This window comes from Ruditapes philippinarum, unplaced genomic scaffold (assembly GCF_026571515.1).
Source record: "Ruditapes philippinarum isolate M1 unplaced genomic scaffold, ASM2657151v2 ctg5941_1_1_1_1, whole genome shotgun sequence".
Taxonomy (NCBI): domain Eukaryota; kingdom Metazoa; phylum Mollusca; class Bivalvia; order Venerida; family Veneridae; genus Ruditapes; species Ruditapes philippinarum.
The window spans coordinates 44486-54890 of NW_026854283.1; the positions used below are offsets into that span (position 1 = coordinate 44486).

General features: G+C 34.4%; 1 protein-coding gene across 1 annotated transcript in view; it reads left to right on the plus strand.

The window, feature by feature from the left end:
- Nucleotides 1-9741, plus strand: part of LOC132739646 (integrin alpha pat-2-like) — a gene marked incomplete at its 3' end in the record, with an annotated part of 33066 nt that extends 23325 nt beyond the window's left edge. Inside the window, 7 exon segments of the mRNA XM_060727398.1 lie at nt 772-921; nt 1841-1929; nt 2181-2370; nt 3317-3423; nt 6152-6323; nt 8506-8614; nt 9653-9741. Coding sequence (XP_060583381.1) covers nt 772-921; nt 1841-1929; nt 2181-2370; nt 3317-3423; nt 6152-6323; nt 8506-8614; nt 9653-9741 — 906 coding nt within the window.
- Between the last annotated feature and the right edge of the window lie 664 nt (nt 9742-10405).

The following is a 10405-nucleotide window of genomic DNA, read 5'->3' on the forward strand; positions in this document are numbered from 1 at the left end:
GACACCGTTTGCATAGTAAACAATGGCAGAATATAAACAGTTATTGAATGATTGCACAAAAAGATTTGATCCGGCACTTGTTTTAAAGTGATAACAAATTGTGTGTCTTGAACTTATTTTGTCTGGTAAGGATGTAATTATAAATCTGCCAGTTTGATATGGGATCCCTGACGTTCTGAAACTGGCCGCCATGTTTTTGTCACATGATACAACTATCATCACGTGATTTCAGTTGGTGGCAGTGGTTAAAGTAGCAAAGCGTCACGTAACCGCTGTGAGGAGTTTGGCATTATTTCAGACACGAACGGGTACTTGAGTAGAACCACAGACGTTCCGTTTTCATTACATAAAGAATCCAAAGTTCCTTGCTAGATTCGAACCCACAGCGTTGGCAAGGGGTTTGAATTCAACGACCGTAACCACTTTGCCTTGGACGCCCCCAGAATGTTTACTAAAATATTACCATTTATACCGAAAGTTAAGATGTTGTATATTTTAAAGTATATTCGGATCCATTTGTTAATTTACATTATCTGTGGGTATGATTATCAAGTCACTGAAAAGTCAAAGGAACATTCATTATTTTAAGTTTCTTTAAAAAAAATCCATCGCTTGGTTAATTCAAGTATAATGATCCCCAATAATTTGCGATTCAAATGTTTCTCAATGGTGTCAACGTTGTTAATTTTTTTAAAGTTGACGCGTTTCCTTTTCATATATGTATAAATCTTTATTTTATTTACAGTAAATTTTATCTAATGTTTTTTAAAGACTAAATTTGACAAGAAATGTGATAATATCAACACGTGTACATCCGACCTTAGACTTCAAGTAGATATGTTTCTGCTTAGGGATGGCGTTAAACCTACACATGTCCGTAATGATACTGTTTTGTACGTTGATGCTGCTAACATGTTACAGGTGAGACTTTACTTCTCGTCTTATATGAAGTTTGGTCTTATATATAAATTGTGAGCGATTGTGGTCTTATACACGCATTGTGAGATACTGTGGTTTTACATATTGTGATAGATGGTTGCTCTATATATGCATTGTGAGAAGTTATGGTTCAATATAATTCTATGCATTGTTGAAAATTGTTGTCATTCATATGCATTATAAGAAATACTTGTCCTACATATGCATTGTGAGAGATTGTGGTCTTATATATACATTGTGAGAAATTGTTGTACTATATATACATTATGAGAGATTGTGGTCCTATATAAGCATTGTTACAGATTGTGGTCCTACATTATGGTCCTATATATATATATATACATTGTGAGAAATTGTTGTCCTATATAAGCATTGTTACAGCTTGTGGTCCTACTTTATGGTCATATATAATTATACATTGTGAGAAATTATGGTCCTATATAACCATTGTTACAGATTATGGTCCTACATTTTGGTCCTATATATACATTATGAGAGATTGTGGTCCTATATAAGCATTGTTACAGATTGTGGTCCTACATTATGGTCCTATATATACATTATGAGAGATTGTGGTCCTATATAAGCATTGTTACAGATTGTGGTCCTACATTATGGTCCTATATATACATTGTGATGGATTGTGGTCCTAATATAATACTATTTATTGTGAGAGATTTTATTCCTGAAATTACATTTTTTTATCTCTTTTGCTTTTATTTAACTATCCAGCACTGAGAAAAGTGAAAAAGCGTTGTCCCCGATCTTGTTTACTTACACTTTAGTCCATTTATAATCAAAGTCACATTGTATCACCATTCTTATATTTGTATATTTTTAAGTTCGAAAAAGTTTTTTCCCTAATGGTATATCAATGGTAAACTACGAACATCAATTGCAGGTAACGGCCGACGTACTGAATCTTTTTAATTCATCATACAGAGCTAACGTTAGTGGGGAAGTCTCGACGTTGATGAAAAGAGATGCCTCGTATGTATAAGAAATAGATTTTTTTTATATTGAAATACTACTAGTTCTATAGACAAATAAATTGATATTTATCAAACCACTAAGACTGCTACATACATGTATTAGCTTTCAGTCAACACACAATTTAATAGGTGGCCTGCGGTTAAGTCATTTGAAAATCATTTACCGAAACTGTATTACCGAGCCATTCCCACATATTACACATTATATGTTCATAATGATATCTTCACATTTTAATGTTTTCTGTACAGCCCGAATAATGGCCTTATTGGTGCAAGTTGCAAGTACGAATCTCCTCATCAAACCAGCACGATTGTCAACTGTACCGCAGACAGTAAGCTGGATAGAAATGAAAACATGAAGATCAAAATGTACTACGATATTAGTAGGCAACGCCTGATTCCTGGGATGGACCTGAATAAAATGAAGGAAAGCATACATGTAAGTTTTTATTTGCCTTCATATTATCTAATTGTGGCCCTAAAGCTGGTTGAACCGAAACTTGTTAGCCTTTGCCATCCTAATACTTGTGGAACCGGACGTTGGTTTGCCTTTGGCACGTCCTTAAACTGGTAAACATAAAGTGGTATACCTTTGTCACATCCTTAAACTAGTAGAACCGACAGTGCTTAGCCGTTGCCACATCCGTGCATTTTTATCAGGCTCTATATTGCTGGCTAATATATAAATATGAATTTTCTTTAGATATCCCTTAGAATTGATAATGGACTGTTCCAAACAATATGTGCAAGTCCATTTAAGAAATTCAACAGGTCAAGCATTACAACAACGGTGTGCGAGTGGCCACGGGATTCTATCTGATAATGCATGTTGTTTTTTTCCGTTAATGTTTTCCTGCGTGCACAAGATTTACAACAATTGTGATTTTATTTTAGTTCGGTTTTACGTCGCACCAGGTGTTCTGATAGAGGTAGACCGTAGGTACTCCTCCTAGCATTATTTCAGACACAAAATGACACCTGAGGAAAACAATCGGCGTTCCGTAACTAAGCTCGCTGGATAGCTTCCTCATATGAAAGAATATATAAAGTCCCTTAAGGGATTCGAACCCACAGCGGTAAGGGGCAAGTGATGTTGAATTAACGACCTCAAAATCTCGGCCATGGATGCCCAACGAATTTCAGTAAGAATATTAAGAATACCGAGCACAAAGGACAACATACTGTATATGTTACAATAGCTCAGTACATGCTGTTTACCATCGAATTGTTTCCGAAGTGATAGGATACCTTTTGCTTCAAGCTCTACATTTATTTAACTTTTTTTATCAATTCTAAGATTATATTTCATATATGTCTACGAAGAATTGAGCGCCATGCGAACACACATAAAAATACGACAATTAACCACTTGTTTTTTGCTTCAGATTTCTATGCGTGCTGACCAGGCTAATTCAGACGTTGACACTAGCAACAACGACTTCAAAAGAACCATTGCTGTGAAGCTGAAATATTCAGTACATATACAGGCAGAGTATGTTTTTACTAGTATGTACAAAATAGTCCCATCGAAAGCCACAAAGCCACGTGCACGTGTGCTTTATCGTATAAGTTTGTGTTTCCGTTTGTTTGTTGTTGTTTTTTGTTATTTTCCTTTTCGCCGATTTAAACAGATTTTAATTTCTTGTTACATCTCGTCTTTCAACATTACATGATTTGCTGGATAACTGACCAGTAATTAACTAATTTCTCCAATTTTTCCGACTACTTATTAAACATGATTCCTAAATCAGCGGCTAGAGACAAATGATCACTAGTCTCAATTTCGAGATCCCCCAACCTACCCCCGAGAATCGAACCAGCGTCCCTGGATTATGAAGTTAATCGGGTGTTTACTATCATTTTGGGAATCGGATATACTTTTATTTTGTATCTTTCGATTAATTGATCTTTGAAAATTATTTTTAAACACTTAATTATTAAATGCATTGATTCATATTTCTAAAGTTTAAATACGCAGGGAATTTTAAATGTTGATTCCTCAGATTTGAAAAATAAAAGTAACAAGAGCTGTCACGCAAGTGACGAATGCCGCCAAAAATGTTTCTTAAACATGCAGGTATTATGAAAAGAATAGAGAATGAAAGTATCCAATTGCTGAATATTGTTCTTTGTATTATTGTATCTGTAATCTCTAGTTGTGATAGCATGATATCTTCAAAATATAAGTGTGACCTTGACCTTTGAAGAAGGGACACGGTTCCTTGACGCAACAAAATGTTGTTATGAGATAGACATGTGTGCCAAAAAATTATTTCAAAATCCCGCAATGTTTGACAAAGTTATAGTCCGGACATGATTGTTGTGTAAGTGGAAACACACACAGAGACGGACATTAGCCTTAGCCGCGACACATTGTCTTGATGTGGTAGACATTTGTGCCAAGTTATTTTTAAATTCCTTCAATGCATGACGAAGTTACAGTCCGGACATGAATGTGTATCTTCAAACTCTTCTCGAGAGAATGAGTACCTTCAAACTATAAGTGTGACCTTGACCTTGAAAGTAAGGACATGGCTCTTTGTCGCGACACATCATCTTAATGTGGTAGACATTAATGCCTAGTTTTTTTAAAATCCTGCGATGCATGACAAAGTTACAGCCCGGAAACGAATGTGTGTACCTATAAACTCTAATTGTGATAATGAGAACTTCAAAATGGTAGTGTGACATTGACCTTTGATGTAGGGACATGATTATTAGACGCGACACATCGTCTTGATGTTGGAAATATTTATGCCAAGTTATTTTAAAATAATTCAATGCATGAGAAAGTTACAGCCCGGACACGATTGTGTGTACCTATTAATTCTAATTGTGATAATGTGAAACATCAAAATGTTAGTGTAACCTTGACCTTTGAGGTAGAGACTTAGTTCTTAGACGAGACACATCGTCTTGTTGTGGTAGACATTTATGCCTAATTATTTTTAAATAATTCAATGCATGACAAAGTTACAGTCCGGACACGAATGTGTGTACCTATTTTCGCTACTTTCGATAATGTGCAACTTCAAAATGATAGTGTGATCTTGACCTATGAGGTAGAGACGTAATTCTTGGACGCGACACATCATCTTGATGTGGTATACGTAGACATTTATGCCTAGTCATTTTAAAATCATTCAATGCATGACGAAGTTACAGTCCGGACACGAATGTGTGAACCTATTTTCTCTTATTATGATAATGTGAAACTTCAAAATGATAGTGTGACCTTGACCTTTGAGGTAAAGACGTAATTCTTGGACGCGACACAGTGTCTTTATGTGGTAGACATTTATGCCTAGTTGTTTTAAAATCATTTAATGCATGACAAAGTTACAGTCCGAACACGAAAGTGTGTATTCAATTTTCACTAATTGCGATAATGTGAAACTTCAGAATGATAGTGTGACCTTGACCTTTGAGGTAGGGACGTGGTTCTTGGACGCGACATATTGTCTTTATGTGGTAGACATTTGTGCCAAGTTATTTTTAAATCCCTTAATATATGATAAAGTTACAGTCCGGACACGAATTAATTTGGGACGCACAGACGAACGTTCTCACAGGACAGTAATTACGTGGCTACTCTATTGTTCTCTCTATTGTTCTTTTTAGCCATACAAAAGAAAATAGCCACATAAAAGCATTACGGAATGAATGACATCAAAGAGAAAGAACAGTTACCTATTGTCCCTCTAGCCACATAATTACTGTCCTGTGAGTGCGGATGGACAGACGGACGGACAGACGTTGCGATTATAGTATGCCTCTCTTCGGGGGTATGAAATAATGAAATGAAAGACCTTGATCCATGATATAGAGAATACCATGGTAGTGTTTGTTATTACAAAATTTATCAGGCAAGACTTGGAAAAAAGAAAGACGAGGCTCTGCCGAGTCCTTCATTTTCTTTCGTGCCGAACCTGATAAAATTTATTATCAGACACTTGTTTGGTATTCTATTTATCATAATTCCAATTTTGATATATTCTTTTCTTTCTTTAAATTTCAAATGAAACAAAAACCTGTCAAAAACCTCATGTCGCTTAATAATATGTCTAGGTCATACCAATAAGAAATATCCCCGAGTGTTTTAGTCAAATGTAAGAGAGAGACTTAAATATTTGAAAATGTTATTATCAGGCGTGCATTTTATCAACATAAATCAATGTAATGTCATGATAAAAATGATGGTGTTCTATTTTTTTTTTAAGCAAAGAAACGTCCGATCAACTTAGATACAAAGCTGACGAAAAGAGCACAAATATGCTTCGATTGATTCATAGATACATCATTACGAACGAAGGACCAAGTTTTCTACCGAAGACATATGTTAACATAACAATACCACTGTCCAATGAAGATGCAGAATTTGCCAGAATTGTGGTAAGATCTTATTGGTTCTCTGTTTCGAAGGACGGTCAAAATAGTGGTTAGTTTTCTTCTTCAAAGTCTGTTTAGTGTTTATCTTTTATCAAAAAGACATATGGGCCATAATCATGGCTGTAAGGAAATATTGTCATACATTTATACTTCATTAATTTGCTGATTTATACTTCATTAATTTGCTGAATAAGGTATAATGGGAACAATGGAACGATTTTCAAACAATGGGACATTTTTGTGTCGCCTTGTCGACATATGGGGGTTACTTTTGTCGGCGGTGTCGGCGTCGTTGTCGTTGTCGGCGTCGTTGTCGGCGTCGGTGTCGTCGTCCCCTAAGTCTTGTCCGGAGCATTAGTCAGTCATTATAAGTCGGATTGACTTCAAACTTGATATGCATGCTTCTTATAATAACCCGAAGTGCAGTGCACAAGAACCGGTACTCTGCACTGCTTATTTTTTGAGTTATTGCCCTTTGTTAATTTTCATACTTAATTTTTGTCCGGGCCATTTCTCCTAAAGTATAAAAGCTATGGACTTGAAACTCCATAGGATGATAGATCTCATTAAGAAGAAGTGCAGTGTACAAGAACTGGTACTCTGCATTTCTTATTTTTTGAGTTTTTGCCTTTTGTTAATTTTCATACTTTATTTTTGTCCGGGCCATTTCTCCTAAAGTATAAAAGCTATGGACATGAAACTTCATATGATGATAGATCTCATTAAGAAAAAGTGCAGTGCTCAAGAACTGGTACTCTGCATTTCTTATTTTTTGAGTTATTGCCCTTTGTTAATTTTCATACTTTATTTTTGTCCGGGCCATTTCTCCTAAAGTATAAAAGCTATGGACTTGAAATTCCATAGGATGATAGATCTCATTAAGAAGAAGTGCAGTGTACAAGAACTGTACTCTGCATTTCTTATTTTTTGAGTTTTTGCCTTTTGTTAATTTTCATACTTTATTTTGTCCGAGCCATTTCTCCTAAAAGTATAAAAGCTATGGACATGAAACTTCATATGATGATAGATCTCATTAAGAAAAAGTGCAGTGTACAAGAACTGGTACTCTGCATTTCTTATTTTTTGAGTTATTGCCCTTTGTTAATTTTCATACTTTATTTTTGTCCGGGCCATTTCTCCTAAAGTATAAAAGCTATGGACTTGAAATTCCATAGGATGATAGATCTCATTAAGAAGAAGTGCAGTGTACAAGAACTGGTACTCTGCATTTCTTATTTTTTGAGTTTTTGCCTTTTGTTAATTTTCATACTTTATTTTTGTCCGAGCTATTTCTCCTAAAGTATAAAAGCTATGGACATGAAACTTCATATGATGATAGATCTCATTAAGAAGAAGTGCAGTGTACAAGAACTGGTACTCTGCATTTCTTATTTTTTGAGTTATTGCCCTTTGTTAATTTTCATACTTTATTTTTGTCCGGGCCATTTCTCCTAAAGTATAAAAGCTATGGACTTGAAACTTCATAGGATGATAGATCTCATTAAGAAGAAGTGCAGTGCACATGAACTGTTACTCTGCATTTCTTATTTTTTGAGTTATTGCCCTTTGTTGATTTTCAAATTTCATTTTTGTCCTTGCCATTTCTCCTAAACTATATTGTTCACAAGACGACACATTCGACTCGAGGAGTTCTAGTTTAATCTTTGTTCGTGCATTTTCCTTCTTTGGTAAAAATATCTATCACAAACCCAAGTCGTTTTTTTGCGACTCCGTAAAATTTGTATGGCAGGATCGTGTTTATATTTTGACGTAACGTCATTTGCGTTACACAAACGCGTTTAATTTTAAATTAACGGTTAAACTTAAATCGTGATAGTGAAAAATAAATCTTTTTTACCATAAAGAGTTCTTATTTTATTTATTTAATAAATAGAATATTGTATTTGTGAACGTTCATTACTTAATTTATTGAACTAGTAAAAAAGAAAACAATTTGCTCGCCAGATTCTCGCTTAAAAAATGTTGTTCAACTTATCAATAAAGTCAATAAGTAGCCTATTTTTTAAAACTGCCTTATATTCGTTCTGTTTGGGATATGTTATCATACTTGCTTATAAAGTTTCATAAAAACGACAAAATATTTTTTAATAGAACTATGACATCGGACTTACTCAAAATATAAGATATTTTAAGAAAGTCATAAGTTTGCTTTTTTCATCACCAGGAATTGCCAACCAAATGTGTTTATCGTGGACAATTATTTGATACAACTACACCAGCATCAACCACGGTGAAAACAACAAAACACTCACTTCCTCCGGACACAGAACCAGGTATATAGCCATAACTAATTATTATATAACCTCAAATCTGACATATAACCATGAGCAATTATTATCTTACTCAAAATCTTGTATATAACCATGAGCAATTATTATTTAACTGAAAATCTGGTATATAACCATGAGCAGTTATTATCTTACTCAAAATCGGGTAAATAGCCATGAGCAATTATTATCTTACTCAAAATAGGTTATACATGTATAAACATGAGAAATTATTAACATACTCGATTTTAAGTATAAAATCATGAGTAATTATTATGATATTATGGCACTTTATCGGGTATATAACAATGATTAATTATTATATAGCACTAATCTTGCTATATATGTATGATTACTTATTAAACAATGTATAATTCAAAACTGGGTATATAACCATAAGAAATTATGATATGTCACTACACCTGGTTTTACATATACATGTAGCGCTATGATTAAATAGTATGTGACTCTTTAGTTGGTAATAGATATAATTGATTTTTATGAACCATTGTATATCATTATTGTCTCCACTTATCATCATCAACAACAACATATATTCAGCATAAAGCAATATCTAACAGCACTTCCAGGCTACATTTTAACATCTAGTTATTAAGTATACGCAGCAGACAATCTTTGAGCCGCGTCACGACAAATCCAACATAATGGGTTTGCGGCCATCATTGATCAAGACCAGCCTGCGCATCCGCGCAGTCTGATCAGGATCCATGCTGTTCGCTATCAGTTTCTTTACTTGTTATAGGGTCTGTAAGCGAACAGCATGGATCCTGATCAGACTGTGCGGATGCGCAGGCTGGTCTGGATCCATGCTGGTCGCAAACGCACTATGTTGGTTTTGTCGTGACGCGGCTCATATGTTTTTAAGTATATACTTTGAAACTGTTGCGCCTGCAGATGTTTTGAAGATCCTGGTCATTTTGACAATTTAATATTAATGATTTACAATCTGAGAATTTTAACGAGCTTTAGAATAGATAGACCTATACAAATGTATTGATATCTCAAATATTTCTCTGATTTCAGAAAGGAGACGAAGAGAAGCGGAACGAGCGGCACAAAGTGCGAAAAGTACTGGAGAGAAACCCGAACCGACATCCAAAGCTAAGAATATAGTAAGCGCTGGTCATTTTTTTATCAACAATCAATATTTCATTTTAAAGTGAAAACATTAAAGCTGCACACGGGATGAGTGGAAATCAAGGAAATCAAATTTGAGAGAAATTTACTAAAATTTTAGGAGAAAAGAAATAAAAGAAGATTCACGTAATAATTCACGTAATATGTGCCATTTAAGACTTATTTTGCAGTATTTATCCCATTATTTTACAGTGTGGCTAAGGCAGTAATGGCTTTTTTTTATATTTTCAACTCTTTTTGATTTTACATGGACTGTAAGTGTCAATTGCAATGTGTAAAATACTTCCTTTGTTCATTTCATATTTTACTTTTTAATACATTTTCAAGATTTTAATGAAAATTAGCTAGAATGTTGAGGGTGCTGCTTTAAAATGTTATGTAGCTGTTCTTTAGAGATGCCAAATGCGATACAAACGTTAACAACGCTTATACAGTCCAACCCCGATTATTCAAATTGCTGAGGACTGATAATTTACTACGAATAATCGATAGGTTCGAATAATCGAAATCCGAATATTGTGATAGACAAAAACTACTCCAATTAGGCCAATTATAGCAAAACTAGTACTTACAACAGATTGTTTCCAGCAATTAATCGAGAAAAATAAAGAATGCTGATTTGCAAAGAAGTAACCTTAT